This window comes from Enoplosus armatus, chromosome 9, assembly GCF_043641665.1.
Source record: "Enoplosus armatus isolate fEnoArm2 chromosome 9, fEnoArm2.hap1, whole genome shotgun sequence".
In the NCBI taxonomy this organism is placed as follows: Eukaryota; Metazoa; Chordata; class Actinopteri; order Centrarchiformes; family Enoplosidae; genus Enoplosus; species Enoplosus armatus.
This window is the reverse complement of record NC_092188.1, coordinates 24,583,351-24,608,740: the sequence shown is the minus strand read 5'-3', so window position 1 is coordinate 24,608,740 and position 25,390 is coordinate 24,583,351. Positions and strand designations below refer to the sequence as shown.

The 25,390-nt window shown below is 42.4% G+C and overlaps 1 protein-coding gene across 1 annotated transcript in view; it reads left to right on the top strand.

The window, feature by feature from the left end:
- The window catches only part of ascc3 (activating signal cointegrator 1 complex subunit 3), a 127,822-nt gene that overhangs the window by 57,098 nt on the left and 45,334 nt on the right, over positions 1 to 25,390 (top strand). Inside the window, exons 11-14 of the mRNA XM_070911350.1 lie at positions 1,778 to 1,942; positions 14,449 to 14,625; positions 15,225 to 15,296; positions 18,627 to 18,761. Of these exons, the coding sequence (XP_070767451.1) occupies positions 1,778 to 1,942; positions 14,449 to 14,625; positions 15,225 to 15,296; positions 18,627 to 18,761 (549 nt within the window). The remainder of the gene's footprint in view (positions 1 to 1,777; positions 1,943 to 14,448; positions 14,626 to 15,224; positions 15,297 to 18,626; positions 18,762 to 25,390) is intronic.

The following is a 25,390-nucleotide window of genomic DNA, read 5'->3' as shown; positions in this document are numbered from 1 at the left end:
TAAATTGTCACCTTTTAAGAAACACTAACATCTTCTGTGAAATACAAAGAATCAGCGGATTTAGATGATTGATTTCAGTCCTGCTGCCATCGATTGATAAATAGGCTAAATAGCCCCATTCAGCCAAACAATGGCATGTTTTCTCTTCACCTCCTTGTGTGTGTTTGTGAGGCAATTAACAAAGCACTTTGGCCTGTCCTCTATTTGCCAGACCCTCCATTTAGACTAACCAGTTGCTCCAATTAGGTGCAGGCGCTTCCTTTTCTGTGAGCACGCCAGCCTCTAATGGCTGGATAGATTGATTTAAATGCAAACTAGAGAGGATTTAATGAACTGCTTTTACAGAAAGAGTTTAATAGGAATTTGCACACCCACGGACAGGTTGCCAAAGAGTTCACACACCATTAATTATGCATTGTAGTGTTTTTCTTGAAAGGAGGGAACAAAATTGCACAAAAATGATAGGCACTAAGCAACGCGCAAAGACGGCGCTAATGACATTTGATAAAAATTGAGACGTGTTGAATAAAATTAGTCCAAGAGAGACGCCAAAATGAATAGAAGATGAAGAATGTGTGTTGACTGTTGATAATATCACACAAAACATCAAAGAGTCAAACACGACAATTCTTCACTGACACACATCTGGTAAATACTGCAGACTGACGAATGAATGCAACCTAGTGCGCGAGACGCGAGCAATGTTACGCGTCTGTTATTATGGTGTTTATGATTTAGGTGCTGCTATCTGCGTTTTAATGAGTGGAGCTGCGGGCAATTGGGCATTGATGAACCATGAGTCTGACATAGTATTCTGGAGGGAGTTTGGTTGTGTTGCTCTGAGATTTACAGTTTGTGTCATTCAGTTAAGTGAGCAGGAAATTGTTGAGAAAATGTATCCCAGCTATAATCTCTAAAATGATTTAAATGAAAACAAAGAATTCTAGGACTGCACATAAGAAGTCCAAACTCATTGTCCCTAGTTTGGTTTAAAGGATAGGGTCACGTTTGTCAGGCCTTTTCCTAAAACAATACTCACGCGCTCATAAGAACATTGAAAGCGTCATTTGTTTTTGTAATTGTTCCCTTGTTTATTGCAAAGAAATCCCACCTCAAAGCTACTTCACTCATCAGAGATGAGGAACAACAAGTTCAAGTTAACTCTTATTAGTAACTATCCCCCATTGGAGCTCAGCAAGGCACTGTCTAAGAACACAATGAGCGATTATTTCAGTTCAATTGGTGTCATGTTATCCAAAAGGGGAATATCTGTAGCCTATCAGATGCCAGAGCGGAAACAACAGCGCCACGATAAGTTACCAGCTAGCATCTCGGGTGGTCCAGAGGCCTTGGCCACCAGGTTGATGGTGTTTGTGTCTTTCAAAGAACTTTAAATACTTTTTGACTGCTTTGGTTTTTGTCAAACATTGTACAGTTCTTGCAAGTGCGTTGCGCCGTTGTTGAAAGATAAACAACTACGAAAAGAAATACAATCTAGCCATTTTTCTTTTTTTTTTACATGATGATACATGATTATGGGACATTATTTCAACCTCAAATGTATTTTCTTAATATCTATACGTGTATTTATTACATATGTGTATGTATTACATGTGACATGTTATGATTCAAAAAAATATTCTAAATGCTACTGCTAGTCATAGTGAGAAACTACTCTGGCTTTCTACTCACAAAGCTTTTATTGCATGTAATGAAAATAAAAACCAGGTTCCGGTTCCTAACGTCTTCATGCCCCCCCCCCCCCCCCCCCCCCCAGATGTTGGTGACGACTCCAGAGAAGTGGGATGTCGTGACCAGGAAGAGCGTCGGAGACGTGGCTCTCTCCCAGATTGTCCGTCTCCTAATCTTAGACGAAGTTCACCTTCTCCATGAAGACCGAGGACCAGTGCTGGAGAGCCTGGTGGCCAGGACCATTAGACAGGTTAGTCCTGCTCTCTCTCTCTCTCTCTCTCTCTCTCTCTCTCTCTCTCTCTCTCTGCTTTTGAAAGTCTGTATATGTTAGTCCTCTCAGCTCCTTCTGTCCTGTCTTGAAATTGGGGGAATTTCTCAATCATTTTTTTCCCCCTAGCTATGAAAAAATGCATCTTTTTAGACAGGGTAGTTGTTGAAGTAGGTTATGTCAGAGTGGTGTGTGTGTGTGTGTGTGTGTGTGTGTGTGTATATAATTTGGCAGAGAAATTTAAAGTGATCTGACAATTTTTTCATTCAGTTTTATGAAGTTGAGAGGGAACTCCAAATACCGTTTATAAAAAATCTAATGAAAGTTGAGCTTTTTGGAATAAAATGTTCAGATGTATCAATGTACCCCAACCTTGTGTGCATATCCGGTGACCACAAGAGGGACCCAGGAGGGGAAGGAGAGACTCTGAGGTCTTTAATACCTGTAATGCCTTTGTCAGTTCCACCTGGATCTTAGTAATAATTACACTACATTACACTAATTTGTTCATTGTTGTTACGAATAAAACAAACGCGGTACAATTTGTTAATTGGTGAGCTTTAAACATGATGATTCAAAGAAACTTAATTAGCATTCTATCTGGAATCCCACTGGAGTTGAATTTTGTGGGTAAATTAGCAGGATTTTCCCCCCACCTCTCTATTGCAAAGGTGGGCCACATCTGCTGAATTGCATATATACAACACCCAGGTTTCGGCACTGACATCACAACAATATTTTTCTGTACGTCACTATTAAACCCTTGTGAAGTGGGATGGAGGCAGCTGCCTTTGTTCTCCTGCCTTCTGCTTAGAAGCGATGAATTTACAGCTCACAGCAACTTAATAAGATATAGTCCCTGGCTTTTGTTTGACAGCTAGTGTCTGCAAAATATGTTGTTGCATATTTCCGATCCGTCATTAAAGTAGTTTAGCCACGCGTCACCTCGGAGGGCTTGGGTTGCTTACTATATTAGGTAAACAGAGCAGTCACCCAGACCGTCCCGCTGAACCCCATTCAAAAAATCTGACAGTTCAACAAAACGTTGCTTGATAAACGTGTGAATAGTGAAATATTGAAAAACCAAATCCGGTTACAGCCCTACAGATAGATTTCCATCAGTACTCGGAAGGTATTGAGGTTAAATGCCTATCTTTACTTGGACTAAAGTGCTGAAAGTGCTTCTTTTTTTCCCCCCCATGCAGTATTTCTGCCAAGTTGCACTTTTTATTCACTTCCAGTGTGACAAATAACATTTCAAGCTCAACAAGCAGAGAGAAAGAGCCTCACAAATAGTGCTGTGCTTCTCGTCATCTCCCTGCTTCAGCAGTGCCCGGCATGTACCATTTTCCATATCTACCCACATTATCCACAAAATCTCCCTAAACACCACTGAAGGATGCAAAATGGGACATAAAGGGCGAGAAGAGACGGGAGTCACAGCAAGAGAGTGAGTTTAAGGAGGCAGGGGAGAGTGAGCAATTAGTTAAACTAGGGAGATATATGTGTAGGTATATTCTTGTGAAGACTCCAAATAACATATCCTCCTATTAGAGTTTATAAGTCGAATTCAAGGTATTTCCATTTTCTGTTACTTTGTACCGCATTTCTGCGAGAAATATTGTCATTTTTCCTCCCAATAGAAGTGGTAGCGATTTGATTTTTCGATCTTAACGTGAAATCGCTTCATGAAACAAAGAGCGTGATTTGTGACGTCACAAATAGCTTGGAAGCCAATCCTGGTCCAATTTGCGACTTCTACCAGTGTGACGTAGAAACATGAAGCCACCAGTACACTGGTACGCTGAGAATGGACATTACAGGGACGTAGGAGACGTCTTGTGTCCAGCAGGAAAACTGGCACATTCACTCTGAAATGTTTAATGAGCTAGAAGGAGTAGATGCCTTTTTTTTTTTTTAAGGATTTTTATGTGGAAATTATACTTTTTTGTGGAAAAAATAAACATAGACAAACATTATTGTTCCACGCAGTCTTATTTGTACACAACATACGTTTTGATAAACGTCCGGAGGGGATATTTAAGTGTAGAAATTGTGTCAGTTACAAATTCAGGAGGAACACTTAGAAGTTTTTCCCATCCAGTCACAGGAGAAATATATATAGATAACCCAGTCATCCGTAGAACAAAAGATGTAATCTATGAGATCGGCTGTCTTTCCAAAATTGGAAAGGGCTTTCATTATAAGATCGTAGAACATTAATAAGGTCAATATGAGACAGAGAGGGTTTGATATTAGTTTCCTTAGGAGACAGAAAGAGGCTATAATCTCAGAAGTTTACATCTGAGAGAAATGGATTAAGATTTGCGCATTTGATCATTTTTGTTATTTGTATAGGTATTTAATACAAAAAAGAGTTTTGTAGTTTTTACCCTGTATTGTAAGTGTTTAATATTCACTGATGTCTTGAAGAGGAGGTATTCTGCTCATGTCCAGCTCTACGTCTTTATTCTGGGACTCCACTAGAGCAGCTTTGCATGATTCACAGATCAAATAAGTGCTTCTTCATCTTACTGTGGCCCTTCACGCGGCCCCTCGGTTCACCCTCTGTCTGACACAAGCGGAGGGGGAACTTTGTAACACTATGTATGTGGCAGAAAATAAGGAAAAGCCAAATAGGTCCTCTTTAAAGTCTGTCCGTATTTTTGTGATGTTATTTTGTGGTCACATATACTGTTTATGAAATAATTTTATTTTGAAGTTTTCATACACTGGCCATTTCTGTGTCTATTTCTCAGTGGATAACTGACATCTTGTTGATATAGACTGTAATTAAAACACATTGACGAAGGCCCTGTGCCAAAAAATGTCGGTTCAATAAAGTGCAGACTCTTCCCGTAAGTCAGTCAGTACTGCCAAGTTGTTTTTTTTCATATGTGGTCATTTGTCACTTGAACACCTAGTTGGCTGGTGAAGTAACAACAACAACAACACACTCTTCCAAAAAGGGTCCCAAATAGACTGCATGAGTCCTGCCCCCTCTGCAATGTGCTGATGCAAGAAAAAAATAATCAGTGAAGATGATTTCCCTGATGATGACTGACAGGAGTTGGTTCAGGAATCGGCCAGGACATTTCAAATATTCGAGTGATCATGCAGAGCTGCTGTCATGTCAGCCCGTGGAAGGAAATTCATGAATGGAGAAGACGTGAAGAGATGGAGCTCCATTTTGTCCGTCCTCGGCACTGAGGGATATGACTCTGTACCCGGTCCATGAAAGGCCTTTAGATTTGTTGCTCTAAACACCTCGGAATGTGTGCAATGTGTCTATGTAGGATTGAGACTAAAATTCTGTCCATCTGTCCATCCGGGACCGGTTCGTGGTGGCAGCAGGATAAGCTGTGTAGTCCAGGTGTCCCTTTCCCTAGCAACATTTCCCAGCACCTCCTGGGGGATACTGGGGGCGTTCCCAGGCCAGATGAGATGTATAATCCCTCTAGCATGTTCTGGGTCTACCTACCAGTTGGTCTTGCCCAGTAAAACAGCCAAGAGGAGGCGACCCAGGAAGCGTCCTGATCAGATGCTCAAACCACCTCAACTGGCTCCCTCCTATCTCTCAGAGTGAGCCCAGCCACCCTACGGAGGAAACTCATTTTGGTCGCTAGTATTGGCCATCTCATTCTTTCAGTCACTACCCAAAGCTCTGTGAGGAGAACAAAGGCCGGCACAGCAAGGACTTTATTCAGCTTCGGAACCGCAACTTTCCCCAGCAACACGCCAAGGAATCCCTCTGAACTGATAACTAACTGGGCCTATTTAGCTAGCATGTGCAAGTGTTACTAAGCCGTGCAAGTGGGCTGTTTAACTTTGACAGTATTGGTCTTGTTTACTGAGGTTTATTGTAGTGATGCCTTTAAAGCGCATACTCTCTCACACCCACACACCTTTTGGTTCTTTAGCCAAGTATATTTAGTTAGATTTTAGAATAGTTAGAATTTATCTTTTAAATACACATGCTCGTGTATTTAATGTTGTACAAAAGTGAATGCTGCCAACCTCTACTCATCAGAACTCCAAAAAACTTCAACTTTTACTATGCTATTGATGTGGTAATTTTGGTTGTAGTTATTAAGTTAATGATTAATCAGTTCCAATTGATAGTTGAGTGTATCTTATGAGACTAACTGAATTAATTGGCTATTACTGTATGTTTCCCTTTATGGATGGTGCCCCGATTGTGAATTAAATGTCAGTTAAATGTGATTATTTAATATAAATATTGATTACTTCTGATAGCCCAGAGTGAGTGTAATCACAATTAGTTAATGTATAATTTTGGGTGTCCTCTTTGAGGCTTATTAACTATTGTCACATATTTTGGTATCCTTTGAGGCTTAATCCCCTGACACTTCACGCTCGTGAACAAGACCCTGCGATACTTGAACTCCTTTGCTTGGGCAGTGACTCACTCCCATCCCAGAGGGGGCAATCCACTGTTTTCCGGCAGAGAACCATGGCCTCAGACCTGGAAGTGCTGAGTTTCATCACAACCGCTTCACATTCACAGGTCACAGTCTGATGAAGCTAAGAGACACATCATCTGCAAAGAAAAGAGACGCAATTCTGAGGTCCCCAAGCCGGACACAGAGCTATGCTTAGAGGTGAGCCCAACTATATCTAGTTGGTGCTGCTCCAGCACCAGTCTGCGACGCCGGGGGTCAACACTCCTTGGCCCCTGCCTTTGCCTGCTGCCTCCTCCTTGAGTCAGATACATACAAAGCGGTTTTGTTTCAATACTCATAACACAGCAATGAAAATAACAATAAAGTGTTGACGGAATTCTACGAAATGTCAGTCACATTGGCATTTCAGCAAGAGCAGCCATTCCTATGCGTAACTCTACCATCATTGAGATACCACCATCATCATCATCAAAGTTCATAAAGGTAATAAATAAGGATTCAGCAGTTATATTGAAAGCGTTTACAAACCATTTCACCATAAACGATAAAATGTAAAGAACCTAACCAGGGAAATATAATAATGAAACAATTAAGACACAACTTAAGGAAAAATAAATGAGGGTAGAGGGGAAATTGACTTAAAAAGTTTATGAATGTGCCTTTCATTGGCCTTATTATAGATAAGTATGTAGATTCCAAACCCTAAGGTGTGTAAAAGCAGATGACCGCCCACCTAGAGTCTGGTTCTGCTCGAGGTTTCTGCCTCTTAAAAGGAAGTTTTTCCTTGCCACTGTCGCCAAAGTGCTTGCTCATGGTGGGAACTGTTGGGTCTCTGTAATAACATTATAAAGAGTCGGTCTAGACCTGCTCTATTTTGTAAAGTGTCATGAGATGACTTTTGTTGTGATTTGGCGCTATATAAATAAAATTGAATTGAATTGAATTAAAAAAAAGTATGATGGACCAACGCAAATGCTCATCATTATGAGAAATGTTGAAAATACACGGATAACAGTTGTACGCTAAAGGACGCAGGCCAGAGTGAGGAAAGCAAAGTGAAACGGGGGGGGGAGTGCAGGGATGAGCTGCTGTGCTGTGCTGTGCAGCGACGGAGACCTATTGGCGGGGTTAACCACAAGGTAATTGAAAACTGGTCCGTACATGTGACCACTGTTTACTCGGTTCACAGCCCATTTATCTGCAGGTTTAGCTGATATTACTGAAGAAGGGCTGACTGGGCGCTTTGTGCACCTTAACACCTCGAGAGGTTGTGCTGCAGTGCACAAGTTTGAAGCCTCTTGACTGTCTTGTCTGTTTGCCAGCAGACTGCACACGCGGTCAGTGCTTAGAACACAGCTGTAGAACTGTACTTAACCATTAGCATATCGATAAACACTGAGTCCTCTGCCCAACTAGGGGTGTAGCAGTACACAAAATCCATGGCTCGACAGTGGATGATTTACGTCAAAATGTCCAACATTTGTAAGGGTTAGCTCCTTTTTTCGGTCATTTATGCTAGTAAATAAAGAGTCTTTGGGTTTTGGACTGTTGGTTGGACAGAGGAAGCTATTTGAAGACACCCCTTTTGGCTTTCTTTTTCACATTTTATAGACTAAATGATCAATCAATTGATCATGAAAAGAATCAGCCGATTTATCAGTCATGGAAATAATCGTTAGCTTCACTCTTTAGAATTAAGTCTTTCACAAGACAAAGTGGATTCAGCAGTCATTATTTCTTTCACCGGGCGAACCAAAGAACGTCTCCTTATGAACTGAATATCCTGTACCGAATGGATTTGGACAAATACACCTACCTTTAGACCCCTGGGTGTGACCAGCTATGTTTTTTTTGCAGTTTTTGCAGAAAGAGGCACAGTTGCACTCCTGACGCAGCATAGCACAAACTGGAACCTGAGCTGGAGCAGGATTACTAGTCGGAGGAAAACGGCATCAGCAGGTGGAGTCAGGGAGGACCACAACAATGGTCAATCACATTAACTCTACCCATTCCTCTTACGGGTTGGGCAACGTAATATTCTATTTTTCTTATTGTCGGCAAATCACGTGACCAGGTAGGAAATATTTCTTGGCTTTTGCATTGAATTGCATTGACTTCCTGTGTGCCTACAGGACATATGTGTGCATAAGTGCGAGCACATGTAAAGTAAGTTTGTCAACCAACATTTCGAAAAGAGAGGAACCAGTTCTAACCTCCACGTGTGTGGGACGACAGGAAAATGGAGAGCACTCAAGTTAGTTTCTGCTCCTCCTCGTGCACATCTGATTTACCTCCTGTGAACCTGAAACAGTCTGTCCCATTACATCAGACATGCACCACCAGTCAAAGCATTCAGACCGTCTTCTCCACTGTCTGCGGCAATTGTTTTTACTTTGTGCCATTTAAGGGTATGTCCAAGCTGTCTGTAGAGGTAAACAGTCCTCCGCTCATCTTGGCAAAGAATGCCGGTAGATTAGTCTTTGGTACCAATGGGCGATGACAACAAACGCCCTGCAGAGGTGCGAGGAGCGAAAATATTGTGAAGGGTTTAGCTCGCTGAATAATGATACCCTCTGCACTGCATGAAAAGTCCTTTTTAAAAATATAATTTGTTTGTTTGAGCCTTTCCATTCACAAAAATCAGTTCAATATCTGAGTGTCTGGCTTCAGGAAACCTGAATACTGTTACACAGTAATAAAAACAAAATGCATCTTCTAGACATCAACAGCAGTGTGATTTTCATTTTTCCTGTAAAGATTACAAACCTTTTATATCATGAGTTTTTGAAATCGCAAAACGGCAATGCTGCATGTGTGGAAAAAAAATATTAAAAAAGAAAAAAGGAGGTCATTTTAGAAAACGGTCAACTGAAAGTAATAATAATATGAGAAAGAAGAAAAAAAATAAAAATAGTTTGTAGGAAATAGGTTGTTGTATTAGCACAAGAAACGTGATTCAGTGCTGTAATAGCAGAAACGTATTATTCGCAAAGTTTTAAACGGCAGCTAAAGGAGAATGAAAGAATTTAGCACTAATTACTCGGGAAAATAGGTATTTCCTTGAAAGAAAAGTAAAGCACAATACAAAGTACATATTCATTTATTATCAGACACTTTATTCTTATATGTTGACTGACTGTCTGATTGATCTAACTGAGTTATCTAGCTATTCATTTGAATTGATTATTGGAAATGTAAAGATTTGAACACTTTGATACAATTTGTTCACAGAGTTACACGACTCTTAAACGACGTCGCTCTAAGACTGGGTCACAGGGCTAGTTGTCGACCCCCACCCCCACCCACTTTATCCTTCATCACGTAACACAATGTGTGCACATGCGCATCCAAGGGTGACTTAAACATACTACTGATATATCAGGCTCTGGAAACACACACACACACAGCACTTGCTTCGACTATAAAAGTAGGTATGTGGGAGGGAAACAAAAGGAGCACTAAATTGCTCATTCAAGAGCTTCAACAAAGAATAGCGAAGTAATACCAAATATTTTAACCTTTTAATGCTGTTTCTGCGGCAGGGGCTACAGAGGATTGTGTCACTTTACTTGAGCAGAACATGTGGGGCTCTTCTTTCTGCCGCTAATTACATCGTTATGTGGCTGGCACAGAAGCAGTGTGTTTTCTGTTTGTCTTTGTGTGAGAACTTGTAAACAACTTTTAGTCCACCCTCTAACTGAAAATGGTGGGTGCCAGCAGCACGCCTGGAGGACCCTCCCCCACCTCCTTCATCTCTCTGTCCAATTATTGCCACACCTGACAGACTCCTATAATTGATTGCGCTGATGGAATTAAGGTGGCTGCGTCTGTCGCGCTAGGTGCTTAAGTTCATGTCTTCAGACACATTAATATGGAAATCCCCCCCCCCCCCCGTAAACTAAATGATATTTGTCCCCCTTTTTTATGCAAATGTTTTCGAACCGAGCCGGTTATTACTTTGATGTTTTGCTTGGAGGAGCTTTGGTTTGGACTACATCTTCTTGGCCAGGTGTACTGCTACCAGTCATGCACTACATCCAAGATAAAGTCTGTCTATTACAAAGGCCTTTAATGTTTCTCTGTTGTAGGGCTTCTTCCTCATGGTTTGGTATTTAAGAAGCATTCGTGCTGTACCTAAGCTTACATAAGGCATGGCTTTTATAAATAGGTGCTCGACTGCAGGTTTTTTGATGACAGCTACTTGACCAGATGCAGAGAGATCAGGCTGTCAAAACACATTCTTGTCCAAGAAGGTTCCCACCCACTGGAGTTTTAAGCCCCTAGACGTACACTTTTTTTCTTTTTTTTTTTTAAAAGCTTCACTAATCATATTTTCATATAAACAATGGATTCAATGACAGCGTATGAAGTGATGACCAACTCTGCAGTTGCACTTAGCTCTGCAAAAAACCTCGAGCCTCTTCTAGCTTGCTGTTTTGGTTTTCCCGGCCTGGAAACGTAGGTAGCGTTTTCTGGCAGCTCTTTCCAGTGAAAAAGCTCGGACAAACCCAGTGTACACCACCTGCCCAGCACCAGGCAACAGACAAAGACTAGCTGGTGAACATTGTGGAGCATTTGGCAGCTAAAGAGCCAGATACTTTTCTCAGGAAAGTTGGAGGAGACCAAAAACGGAGCTAACATGAGTGACTGACATTCAGGAGAGATGATCAAAACATGACTTCAGATGAATGCTAATGTTGCTCTGCGGGTCTGTTGGATGTGTAAATAAGCAACTGTTTGCCTCCATGTTGGCCCATAACTTTATAAAGGGATAATATTCCTGCACCCAAGTGGCCATAGACTCAATACGTGCAGCTTTAGTATACACTATCTGCTTTTGTTGCAGAGTGCCATAGTGTCCCCACATGCCAAAATTTTGTCTCGGTTTACTGCTAATGTTTTAAAACTAATGTGGTGGAAAAAGTACAGTGTTCACACCCCTAATCAGAATCAGAAATGCTTCATGGATCCCCAGCATGGATTTAGTTTGGTTTAATTTATATTGATAGGGACGTCAAGGCCTTCCTTTTTGCATCAATCCACCACAAATACATTTCCCAAAGCAGAGTTCACAGCGCACCACAGCGACCACAGATTGCCATCTAAACATTTAAATACAGTACCAGTATTGCGCAAGACCACATTGAATGCAGTGTTGTCCAGGCTGACATACCTAGTTGATAGATGATCATACATGTGACTCCTATTCCTGATCTAATTTAAAAGGATTAAATATCTGACTTTCACAGTGTACATTAACCACAGTCAAGATGAAAGGTAAACAAAGAACTGCATTCCTCAAGTCAATGAAGGCCATTTATCAGTGTTTGAGGTAACGGAGGTAGGGCCCTTCACATGCTATCCACAATGAACAGACAACCTAGAAATTACATGAAGACATTTTAATATTTGGTTCTGTTCATCATTATTAAGACCAAAGACGAGAAGACCTTAGCCGTCAGTCACAAATTCACGTATTTTCTCTCTTAACGCTAGTCGTATCTGGCAATGCAGAACGTGATGTTAATGGTGTCCATAGCAATTAATTCTTTGATCGGAATCTGCAGCATCCCTCAGCTTTACGGCGCTTTTATAGTGAGTTTCAGCTCATTGTTTAGCTGTCTGGCCCACAACTTTACTGTCGTTGTTGGGGACTAGCTGGTAAATCTAGTGGAGGATCTGGCTGCTTAGGAGCCAGGTATTTCCCTCAGGAGTTGGTAGAGGCTAAATAAAAGCTAAAGGAGAGTAAATGTTGGACCCCCCCCCCCTGCTCTGCCAACATCATTGTTCTGTGAAAACCATGCATTTTTCCAAAGTGCCAATTTTTTGATACTATACATTTAATGCATAATCCAAATGGGTTAGAAATGGGAGAATTTCCTCAACCCATAACTACAAATGACCAAAATTGGAGATACATGGTTTTCACTGGATGCCGTCAATATTTCCTAGAGGTCTATGCAAGACTGTTTATATTTCTCCCACCCACTCCCTCAGTATTACAGACTAGATTTGCATTAGAGGTACCTTTTTTTTAGAGGCAGTGTATTTGCATACATGGTTAAGCTCAGTAACAGCAGAATTGCACAGTTTCCTGTCTCCATTAGAGGAAGTATATCTTGCACCTGTGACATTTGGTTCTACTCTATCCCCCTGACAAATTACTACATAAGGTCAGGCAATGGGGGGGAAAAAAGCCACTCAGTTGAATACTTTTGCAGTCAAAGAATCTGTGTGAGGTCCCACACAGTTTTCAATACTGGTGCCAATATGATAACCACGCAAGTACAAGACCGCAGACGCTTTGAGCTTCACGTGTTGCTGCGTTCTGGGGGTGTGTCACCTCAAAATCTTAATGCAAGCGCGAGTTAGCAGTCAGGGGTGCCTCAGCGTGAAACGAAAAGAGAAAGCTGACCCCTTCAGTTTGGGTTTACTTGTGCTCAAGACAACCGTGGCTGACCGGTTTGATGAAGGTCTAGCTGAACATGTCCATGTGACGGATGTAGTAGCATAAACGTGTTCATGACACTTCGCCACCTCTTCATTCAGACAGAAACGCAATTGAAAAGGTACACACTGTACTGCCATGGAAACTCTCGGAATAGCTTTTTATAAACCCCCCCCCCCCCCTTTGTTACCTCCACCGGTGCGTAGAATGTCATGGAATCATGGTATTTTGTCATTTTACAACACAGGATTGCACAATGAAATGTATAATATCTATATACAAATATTTACATTTAGAACATAATACAGTTTAATTGAAATTAAATAAATAAAGCGATATATACAGTTATTTACAGTATACTTTAACATGTATACACCCAGAAAGTAATAATTTGTTTGTGCATTTTTTTTATTTTTTATTTTTGAATTTGTGTCTGGGGTAATGTAAACAGCAGCAACAAGATCGTGTTGATAATATGGTCGGCATGTTAACATTAAACTCAGCGTCTGGGAAACATTGTCCATCAACTTTGAGCACCTCCCACCTCCACCTCCCCTCATCTTGCCGTTCTGTTGGCGCGGAACATAGTCATTAGCTCACTTACATTAGCTCATTAGCATTTCAGGTGTGCGTCACTCGTACTGCGTCCCTAACCCTTTGAACTGCATGCATCTCAGTGCTCTCGCTCCCGCTCTCCTTCAAGTAACTGTAAATTCAGCTGTTAATCACAATAACTTTACGTTGTCATAAAATGTTATGATGCCACAAACCTGAACTGAAACACGGGATTCTTTATCTCTTGTACTTTGAGAGTCCCTTAAACTTGCAGTTGCATAAGGTAAAAAGGCAATGCAAAGAAAGAAAAACCCTGCAGGCTGTTTGACTCTCTGTAGGTGAGCATGACGCACATCTGCAGTATGGAAGTTCAGCTCCGGTGTGAATGTGGAGTGCAGGCCCAGGCCGCTGGCGGGGATTGGTTAGGTCTTATCTTGATGGGATGGTTTGACAGGTACTGCATCACATTAAAGGCCTTACCAATCTTCCCTGTCACATCCAGCAGGAGGCTCACAGATAGGGCAACCCCCCCCCTGTACTTCTCTCTCTTCTCACCCACATTGCCACACAACATGCTGAATATTCTCCGGGTTTCAAAGACAAAAGTACATGAGCAAGGTCATTTACAGCACTTTTTTTTGGCTTCAGCCCTATTATGTGCACACATTGGGGTTGGCCAGTCGTCTATGTTTTCATCCACCTATTGTGATTGTGTGAGATTGCGGATACTAAATATGATTGGGCGGTGGGGGGGGGGTCCCTTAGTCTTAGGGCACTGTTAGTCAGTTAGAGAGACGCAGCTGCGCAGCCCTTCCTGGAAGGCTTTTAATTTGAAACTTCCTGTGTTGTTTGTAGCTTATCAGTGAGTAACGGCAAACAGCAAAGCAATTGGGGCTAATTACTGAATTAAATACTGCCGTGTGAATTAAACCACACCTGTAATTTAGCCTATTTAGCCTGTGTCTTGAGTCATTAACAAGGCCATGCCACTTTCCCGTATGGCCTGGGTGAACTAGGATTCGGTGTAACTGTGACACTATGTTTTGTTGTCTGATGTTTAGGTAGAGTCCACCCAGAGTATGATCAGGATCCTGGGACTGTCAGCCACCCTGCCCAACTATCTGGATGTGGCCTCCTTCCTACACGTCAACCCCTACATCGGCCTCTTTTTCTTTGACAGTCGCTTCAGGCCGGTGCCCCTCGGACAGACCTTTGTCGGCATCAAATCCACCAATAAGGTAAATAAACGAAGACGATGTGACACACACGGTTTGTGCAGCAACTCTTGACAAAGGAGATTATCTGTACTGACGAACTGAATCTTACGAGAGACACACACACACACACACACATTCTCCACATTACAAGACAAAACTTTAGTTCCAGCTATCAGTCGAACAACTGTTACATCGGCATGGCCTCGCCAATGTCGTCATCTCATTTTAGCCAATCACAAACATATCAAGTACAGTAAGTGGCAGTAAATTACAGCACAGTTACTAGTTATTTATGTGTGACAATGTTATCATTAAAAGAAACCGCTGTCTCTTATTCGTCTGTAAAATGTCTCAGTTCATACAGAATCTTGGTCACAATAACAAAATATAACCAGATAACCCATAATTAGTGCGACGTGTTCAAAATGATATTACTGCATGGCATACTGCATTTTGGAACCTTTGTTGAACTGATAAGACAAACCTGAAGACAAACCTGAGTAAGACAGGGGCATGGACAGTAGGTAGGCTACAGCTGTGATGTGCCAGAGATTCATTGGAGAGTTTTAACACTGCAGCGGCAAGTTCAATTGTTTGTTGTGCTTGTGTGTCCTGTTCAGATCCAGCAGCTTCATGACACGGAAGAAGTTTGTTACAACAAAGTTCTGGTGCAGGTTAAAGCCGGACATCAGGTGAGGGCATTAAAAGAAAAGGGGCCTACAAAAAATGTACCCATGTTTGCATGCAGCTTTTTATGTGAGTGAATGTAATGTAAGAGTAAATTCTGGGGGAAAAAATTCACTCCCTGTCTTTAAATGTCACAATTGGTATGCCATGTTTGTGTTGTGTTGTGTTTCAGGGTTTTCCCACATATTTAGTCTAAAGATATGATCTAGCCGGTATATCATTTTAATCAGTCTCTGTGTTTTTTTCATGTTTCGGGAACAGCAGACCCCATAAACAGCCTGTTTCCAGACCGGTTTGCCGCTCACATCTCAGATATTTTTCAATTATTCAAATAGGTCTGTTGTTGTGGCCATTGATGGGCTGTTCTCCTGCTTGGAAAAAACCCCCAAAAACAAGCCAATCAGAGCTGTGAAGGCGGGATTAAGAATGGGGATGTCATCTTCCTATGCCAAGAGCCAGAAAGATGGATGCAAAGATGGTGACAAGAGGGGGTCTTCAGTTTTAGTCTTTAAAATGGACTTAAATGTGTGCACAATGCCCACGTACATGATTTCGTGCTAAAAGCCTGAGGCTAAAAGAGCATTTCCCAGCCAAAAAATCAGCATAAACACAATCAAACGGAAGATTTTTGCTGGAGTTGCTGGTGTGTAAACTTTGCCGAGCCAAATAAAGAGCAGGACGAGCTGCTAACAGTAGCCTAAACTACCTCACAGTGGATGTTCCAGTGCAGAACAGGTTTTTTTTTTTTAACTCCACCAAATAATGTAATATTTAGTAGCTAATGCCCCTTTGCCTTTGATAGGTCATTGTAGGTAATAAGCTAGTTAGCTGGGCATTAGAGCGGAGATTCGTTACACTTCTGCTCTGGTGTTTCTGGTTTCAGAAAAGTGATTAAAAAAAAAAGATTTTAAAAACACACCCCCTCCAAACTCCTCAGAGACCAACTACCGCTCATATAGTGTGCTGCAGGGATGACGTACTTTTGTAGGCCAACCCGGAAGTTAGCGTCGCGTAAATGGAATCATAATAATGATAATAATAATTTCTGGGTTTTAGGACTCATTCCTCTATTATATTATACCTAATATGAACACAATATTAGACTGAATTAGAAGAAGTGAAAAATTGTGTCATTATCTGGCTGCCACAATTTAAATCCTCTGATAATGTACACCTTGCCTAAAAGTCTGAACACTGCAGCTCTTGCTCTATTTCCCTGGAGGCCTGTGTCCCCTTTGTTACCCCGATATCGGGCTCAAATGTTTTTTTTTGAGCGTGCCCGTGGCATAGAGCAGGGCAGATTACCTTGACTACAATCATACCCACTCAACAATTCCCCTTTCACTTCAAAATGAGTTTATCTGCCTAATTCAGTCATCCTCATTCAAACCAGCATTTTCCCAGGTATTCCAGGTACCGTGACCTTGTCAACATGACAACAAATAATTCTTGTTTTACAAGACGATGATGTCCCCCCCCATCATGACCACCTTACTTTTTTTTTATGGTTTTACTAAACGGTAAATGGTCTCACTTTTTATATGGCGCTTTCACGCGTTCACCCGCGTTCACCCGTTGACTCACACATTCACGCGCCGGCCGAGCTGCCGCGTGAGGTGCTGGTCTCCATCAGGATGCATCACTCAGGGTTCAGGGTCTCGCTGAAGGGACGGGGCGAGCCCGGGGATCAGAACACAGCACATCTTTAACACAACTCCTGTTTCCTTTGAAAACATTTTCCTGAACTTTTTCATGAATAGGAAGTACTGCAGTAAATATTTTTTTGTGTGAACTGTTTGGAAAGAACACCTGCTATCTAAAGTCTCCAAAGTCCTTATCTCCAACCCCCCCCCCCTCCCCACCAGTGTTACCCTCCCCTTCCTTCCCCCTTCCACCAACATCCACCCTCCCCTCATTGTGCTTCCACTCTACAGCCTCAGCAGGCCTATGGGGAACATGAGAGTTGTGAATTCAGACTTTACCGTTTAGCTCCCGTCTGCTACACGAGTTGAGCTCCCTATTGAGCACGGTTGTTATTCTGTCTGCATCGTTTTATTGCAAGTGCACGCACACACATACACTTACGCCCATTATCTCCCTCAGAGACAGACTTAATAAAAGTCTTGCTGGAGAACTTGCAAACCAACTTAATTCTACTGCACCACCAGTCCGGTCCGGCTCGTATAGGTTGAGGCCGCCGAGGCCACGGCTCAGCTCAGCTCAGCTCAGCCGGGGAGGCCTCTTCTTCGCTCAATATTAAATTGTCAAGAAGCGGCTGTGACATGTATTAATTTCATCTGGGGAGGATCTGATGGATGAAATTTCCTTCGTGATTTTCCCACCGCCCTCCTGGTGGGAAGCGTGCTGCCAGAGAGAAGTTTAATAAGCTGAGAAGCTGGCCGGTTACTGCCGACAATGCTTCCACACAGCTCAGTCGGAGCTGATAAAACACTTTGAATAAATAACATTTGCTGCTAGTCGTCTCTTGGACCCGCTGTGTTTGGGGCACACACGCAGCTGGTTGCTTGCATGTGTGCGCAGTAGTGCAGTATCGTTTGGTTTTAATACTATATTCCCATGTTAAAATGTTTCAAACATGACATACAAAACCAACAGGGGCTTTCATGGCTATTTACAGGTAAATTAAGGGACTGTCACACCATATAGAGGCTTTTTATCTTTTATTTTGTCAGTGGTTCAATCACTATAGACTGTATCTTCAGTAGTTTGTAGAGCCCCAAAATAAAGAATCAAAAAGCTCACAGTGTGAGCGAATGAATGCTTTGAGGAGTATGAGAAATGATGTGAATCCTGACGCTGTTGCCTTCACAGTCTCCAGATCAAGCTGAATGAACACCACAGAACTCCCAACACCACAAACACTAAATGAGGGAAGTCTTTGTTCCACTCTGAGAGTCTCTGCTCAGAAGCACTGATACTGTTACACGGGGCGGAACAGCGTCTTCCCGAAGACACTTTATGTTGGGTTTTTACTTTTAATTGGTCAGCCATCTGTATGTTTTGCGGAAGACTAAACGTTTTCCGGTCTGATAATCCGGGTTCCAACAGCACCACCAGACTTAAGGGTGCGGCCTAAACAAAATTAGGTGCTAGACCAGGGTTCGAAATACTGGGGAGCTCCGAGGAAGCTCGGCCCCCCTGAATATCAGACATTTAGGGAGAGCTCTAAAATATCTGAATTTTTGGTGCTACTTGTTTTTTATTTTTTTTCTGTATAAATGTATAGTTTCCTGTAAACTTAGGTTCTTGGAACAAATAAAAGGCGCTGTGTCGATATTGTGAGCCTCTTCACCTTGTGTCTTTGCGTGTCTCAGGTGATGGTGTTCGTCCACGCTCGCAATGCCACAGTGAGGACGGCCATGGGGCTGATTGAGATGGCGAAGAATCATGGAGAGACCTGCTTCTTTCAGCCAGACCAGGGTCCAGACTATGGCCAGTGTGAGAAGCAGGTAAAGCAGCTTCCAGCGATGTGTGTTTGTCCCCTCATGAATATGTTATTTCAGCTTCTCAACGGTGAGATTGTTCTTCTACAATCGTCTCGAACATTAGATAGTGATGTTGATGAATTCCTTATTGAAGACGTCTTCATAGTAGGCTCGAACCCCGTGCCTGCATGTATGTATATAATACAAATTTGTATTGGTACTTCGGATTTCCTCAGATAGCCATTTCAATATTTTCCAAGCAAGTGCTGGGGCAGAAATGATCGGAGGTTATGGTGTGTGATGCTGGTTGCCAAGAGGCGATGCTTTTTATGAAGTTATTTGTGGTTTCTTTTCTTTTTCAAGACAAAATTATGCAAAAACAAGATTGCACGAGCAAATAAAGTCAATTGAGAAATCAAAACCGCGACAAAAAACATAGCCACTAGGCTGGAACGCACCACCATTTACACAGCAACATTGTGGAGCGGTTCAGTTTATTTCCACGGAGTCATCTGTGGGATTTACTCAACGGATCCATAACTTTATTGAACCCTGACACACATTTGTGCCTCTGCATTAGCAAACCGTCTTGACAGAGGCTGACCTGAAGCTGTCGTAGCCTATTAAGCTTTGTTCCATCACCCGCTTTTACATGACTGTCCTCTGTCCTCCGCTCCACTTTAACTTACTGTCTGGATAGAGACCTCGCGAGCTCGCTTATTACCTAATTGTTATTTATTCAGACAGAGTTTCTGGCACTAACCTGCTCCACATTTTTACACTACTGCACATTTACACAGAGAGAGCCACATAGTATCCGGCTGTGGGAATTAAAGTGGCACATCATTACTGTAACGCCGTACAGCACAGTTTTGGTACTATATGGCGTGTGTGTACAGGCTTGTGTGTGTGTGTGTGTGTGTGCATGCGTAATTAATGCTTTCTGTGCTTTGAGAGTACACAGAGGTGGAGCTATACTCTCCCTCAGAGGATGGCCAGTCAGACTCCGAATCCCCATACTTGAATCTCCTGCAACAAAAAGGCAGAGTGATAAATTTAGTAACCTTTTCCGTCATTCCCTCGGGCAGAGCCGAGATTGATGTGCCTCTAATCTTCCATCTGTTTAAATAGCATACGTATACAAATCAGATCACTTTTCACGCCTTCTCGAACTGGAAATAGAGACGGAGATTACGTTGGGGGGGGGGGACAGGTTAGTCTTTGAAACAGCACCTTAAAAGCAATTGTGCAACTGTTCCTACAGTGTATATATACATTAATTAATCTTGTTATATATGCACAAACTGTGCATTAATTCATCCCTAGCTTCTGCCTGTGTCCCAACATAATGAGTATTATCCACTCCATTAGCCTGTCTTTTGAGTGTTTGTCGGTCTGGCCTGCTCTGGCGAAGGAAGAGGCATCGGGCTGATTCCACTCTAAGCCCACACAGAGATAATGCACTGCCTATTTGCACTCTGGAAATTGCCCCGCATTAATATTTATAGGTGTTTTTTAATCTCCCGTATGCATATGCAGTGAAATAAAGCACCTCTAAGGTCAGTCACGTAATTTAGCGTTTATTTATCCAGCTTTAAAAGTCAGAAGTGATTCCACTGTATTTTTCACCTTATGTTATTTAATTAGCTTAATCTCGGGGGTTGGAGAGGCTGTCAATCAAGCTTAGATATCTTAATGCATCCGCTTGAATCAATTCTTGCTAAATATGATTTTTTTTTTTGGTGAGCGCAGCTGAGTGAAATAATTGTGAACATTCCGAGAGCGCGCGTGTCAGTGTTTACACGTTTACATGGCGTATTGGTGGGCGTGCGAGAGGGGGACAGGTAAGAATGATGCCGCGGCAGTGCCCCTGATTCTTGGGTTGTGATACCTCTTGTCATATACATATACTGCTGAGAGTATTGCTGGTAATTGATTAGACGTGCTTAAGGTCAGCACAAACCCCAGAGCCCCCTGCCCCACGGCCCTTATTTAAGCTCCATAACTGGTCGAGAGCTGAAACACAGAACTGCCCCCGTAGGTACAAATGAACACTCACACAGTTTACTTGTTATGGACGAGTACATCAACAATGTTTTTATGCCTCAGTGCCTGCGATCCGGGTTGTCCGTCCGTCCCATTCTCATTCAGTGGGAATTTTTCTTCAAATTTGGCGCAAACGTCCACTTGGACTCAAGGGTGAACTGGTTAAAATGTGGTGGTGAAAGGTCACTGGGACCTCCCAAAACATGTTTTTGGCCTAGCTCATTTTCTAATGGTACACATCGATGAAGATCATCTTCACTTTGACATCATAATGTCCAGGAGAAACACTTGAAAACAGGTTTTTAGCCATAATTTAAGAATGCCGTCTGCACGCGTGTCGGCTGGGACGACGCACAACGAGCAAACAGTGACTCGCGCAGTGCGGGCTGTCTTCCGTCTCGTCCATTCCGCCTTTCACTTCCTGCCTGAATTCTGAATTCTGAATTTCAAGCGTCATCAGAATCACGCGGCGCGTTGGAGCGCGTCGAGCTGGTCGTGATGCTGTGAGCGAGCACAGATCACAAGGAGGCTTCACGTCTAAAAGTGCCAGGAGAAAACAAAAGCACCACATTTATTGTCGCTATACTCTTCTTTACGTAGTAATCAAGTATATATGTACCTGACGATCCTTCGTTGATCAGTTCAATGCATACTCACTGGAATCATACATATGTATCATCAATATAGTGATAACTTCCATTTAGCCAAAAAAAATACACTCAATACCTTTTTATTCAATTGCTTCCAAGTGTTCACTACATGTATTATATGAGTCTGGACAGATATGGATGGAAACTGCACCGTGACTGGTTGGTTCGTTTATTACATCAAGAGGGCCCGCTCATTAAAAGACAACACGGGTGCAGCGCATGTACAACCAATTAGCATCAGCAAATGTGTTTGGTGAGAAACATAATGCCGCCCAGATTTTTTTTTTTTTTTAATGGCGCATGTTGAATTGCACATTGAAATGTTAATTGTTTGCCTCATGTTTGAATGCTTAAGGAAGCAAATATTTAAATCACCAAAAACAAAGATCTCTAAAAAAAAAAAGCAAGTAACCCTAGACTATACAGCTGCAACTAACTGTTCGTTATTATGAATGAATCTGCCATTGGCCAAGAAACTGAACTTCCTCAGTTCCCAAGGTGACGTCTTCTCATTGCGTGTTTTGTCCAACCAACAGTCCAAAATCCAAAGATGTTTAGTTTACTATCACATAAGGCAAAGAGCAGCAGCAAATCCTCAACTGAGAGGACTAAGAAATAAAATAATCCTGTGGGTTTTTTTTTTTTTTTGTCTCAGTAGAAAGTAAGACAAATAAATACATATAGTGACATAGTAAATGTTTTGTTTCACCAAAACGAGAAAGAAGTGGGACAAGTAGTGTTTTTCCAGTATCTTTTGTCCGCAGTAGATTTTGCTGCACATGATCCAGTGAACAAAGTCGTACTTCTTAAGGATATATACAGCTTTCCAATATATATATATATATATATATATATAACTATGTGTTGATCCTGCTAGCAAGTATTGTCTTGATAGCCCAAACGCCTGATATAACTTATTCCATCTGTGCCATGGTGTTTCCATTGTTGTCCTAACTCAATTAGCCACTGTTGCACTGGGTGACATGGCTCCAGGTCTGTGCTGAAGATGTAAAAAACGCCTCAAAGGATCAGAATCAGAATCAGAAACTGTTTATTGCCAACATACATTACGAGGAATTTGCCGTGGTCTGAAGGGTGCTATTGTTTTGATAACAAATAAGTAGAATATAAAAGGTAAAATAAGAATAAAAATAAAAATGAGATAAGATAAATAACAAACAGCGCAGTGACCAGAATAAAGTGTCCAGTAGGGGGTGGGTGCGTTAATGTAACGCAGGGGGGGACAGGGGTGATGTACGTTAATATAACGCATAACTCGTGTTTGTTGTGTTTGTGATGTCAAGCTGACATCGTTCTATATTGTCGTTATCGTCAACAAATCCCAAACCAACGCTGCGTCGGTCCGTCTCTCGGTGCTTTCTGATTTCAGTCCCCCCGTCTGTGGCCCTCAAGCCTCAAGCCCATTAGTTCCTGCTGAAGACGTAAATCGAACGGGGAAAAACTCATTTTCATTTTTAATGTGAAAGAATGTAGTGGGCAGGTGTGTGTGTGTGTGTGTGTGTGAGCGTTTTGACGCTCAGTCGCGGCTGTTCGTTAGGTCAGAGTCATTAAGATAGCTAAAGCTATATGAATCGGAGTAAATGTGGATTTGAGGCCACAAATGTTCATGATCTCTTTAGTAAATGCGAAGAAGCAGCAAAATAACTGTTTGGGTGTCGAGCGCATCGTATTGCCTCGGCCTGTGTGCAGGGAAACCTCTGCCTAAAGCTCTCCCCGGAGTGCGTGGCGTTCGAGAGCCCGTTTGCTCCAACCTCTGACAATCCAGCCTCTCTCCGTTCTTTTTCCCCTTCACCTCTCCCTCCCTGTCTCCCCCTCGTTTTCTTTTTTTTTTGTTTTTTTTTTATACCCGGTCCTCACGGATGAAACCATGTGACTGCTTCCAGAGGAGACAGGAACTCGACTGTGGAGGTTAAGAGACACCTTGTGGTCCCATGAGTCCGTTACACAGATGATATTACAGACCTATCAGAGCTTATTGAAGGCTGTGAACAGCTTTAGTGCTCATTTACGGTTTCAGTGACGGGCATTCTTGTATGACAGATATATCTGTTAAAGCAGGGATGCATATTACTTTAGAAAGGATGTGCTGTAAAGGTAGAGATAGATAGGACAGATGTACTGATACACCTTCACTTGTTCTTGTTAGGATGTCTCTCTCTTTAAACTCCCCATCTCCGTGGGCTTTCAGATGTGCAGCTTTCGTGCCACTTTGTCTGACAAGACACACAGACGCAGACACACCGATGCCTGCGAGTGTGAAGCCCCCAGGGACTCCGCGGCAACACAACAGTAGGCTCGTTAATGTCTCTGTTTGCTTTCATTGGTGCTATTTTTACAAGTCCAGTCCACCACCGGCCCTTTCATTGTGTCAGATCCGTGACAACTTGTCACCACGCCAAAACCAGCTCCCCAGTAACACTGATCAACAACAATGAGCCGCGACTCAAAGGGCTGGTGGGAAAATAGGAATGACTGAGTGTCAGTGGAGTGACAAACGCACATCACAAAGATGGCTGCCTGAAATAGAAACACGGCTTTGTAAAAGAGGCGGTCAGTGGGAAGAAAACCGAGTACCTCTCCAACCGGTCTTCTATTCTGGTATTGCAGCTCATCTGCAGTCTCATCGCCTCAGGGAGCGGCCTCACATGTTATCATGGCAGCGCATAGCAAGTCCATTTTCCTCTTTGATTGCTTCTTCATCAGCATTAAAACGGCTGACTGGAGTGTTAAACTGTTCTGCCGTGCCACCCACCACGTTCGAGAACAAAGGAGCCGGGATCATTTTGCTGCATCTTCTTTGTGAAATGGACCAACAAGGCATCAACAAACACACTCCTGCAAACAAACATGACCTTCGTCACTACCTCCCAAAAATACGTCGACTTTTACCACCGATTTTTCACTCGATTCAGGTTATATTCTGTTTTCACGTCTCCGTTGCAGTTTAAATGTCCTCTGGAAGCATTTAAAAAAACCGGAGCGTTTCAAATTAGGGCTGCAACTAACGATTATATTCATTATTGATTAATCTGCTGATTGTTGTCAAGATAAATCGATGAATAAATTTCCCAGAGCCCAAAGTGTGAGGCCTTCAAATTGCTGCTTTTGTCCGACCAACTGTCCAAAAAACCCAAAGACTCTTCATTTACTACCATAAATGACAGAAGCAGGAGAAGTGACATGAAACATGTTAAGTCCAAGTCAATAGCATCAGCGAATATGATGAGAGCAGGAAACTAAAAAATGTATATAAAATGTCTTTATAGGAGCTCTTTTTAGCACCCCAACAACACAAAAGAACAGCCTCTGTTGACCCCTTGCTTGACTTTTAATGGCTCACGGCAGGTCCAGCCCACTGCAGAGCGACTGACACCAATTAAATACTTACTAAGTAGATCTGTTTACAGCAATAGTGCAAAATAAGTTAAAAAACAAAAAATGTTTCAGAACGACCAAAAAAGTATTAAGCTAGTATTTCCTCATTTGTAGATAGCAGCATTTAGAATGCGCGATTGCAGCAGCAGAGAACATTCGAGTGTCATTGCCTTCCAGAGATGTGCAAAATGTGGCACTTAATGCGAACCAGATCAGCTACGACTGAGCTCATTTTGCACTGCTGACAATGAATTGCAGCAGGTTTAGTAAACCCCCCCCCCCCCTCCTCTCCACAGTAGAGTGGGTGTGAGTGGAAACTTATCCTCCCACTCTCTCCCGCCTATCCAGCATTAACAACCAGCCTCTCAGAGCACCAAACATTATGGCTATCTAGGGCCACTAAAATGAAATCCACAATTAACCATCCTGCCTCGATTTAACAAAGCAGATGAACCGTTTTGGTGCTCAGGAGAGGCGGTGTTGGTGGTGATCCGGTGAGACTGAAGCCGTCTCTCTCTCTCTCTCTCTCTCTGCCACTTTTCACCACAGAGTTTGGGTATC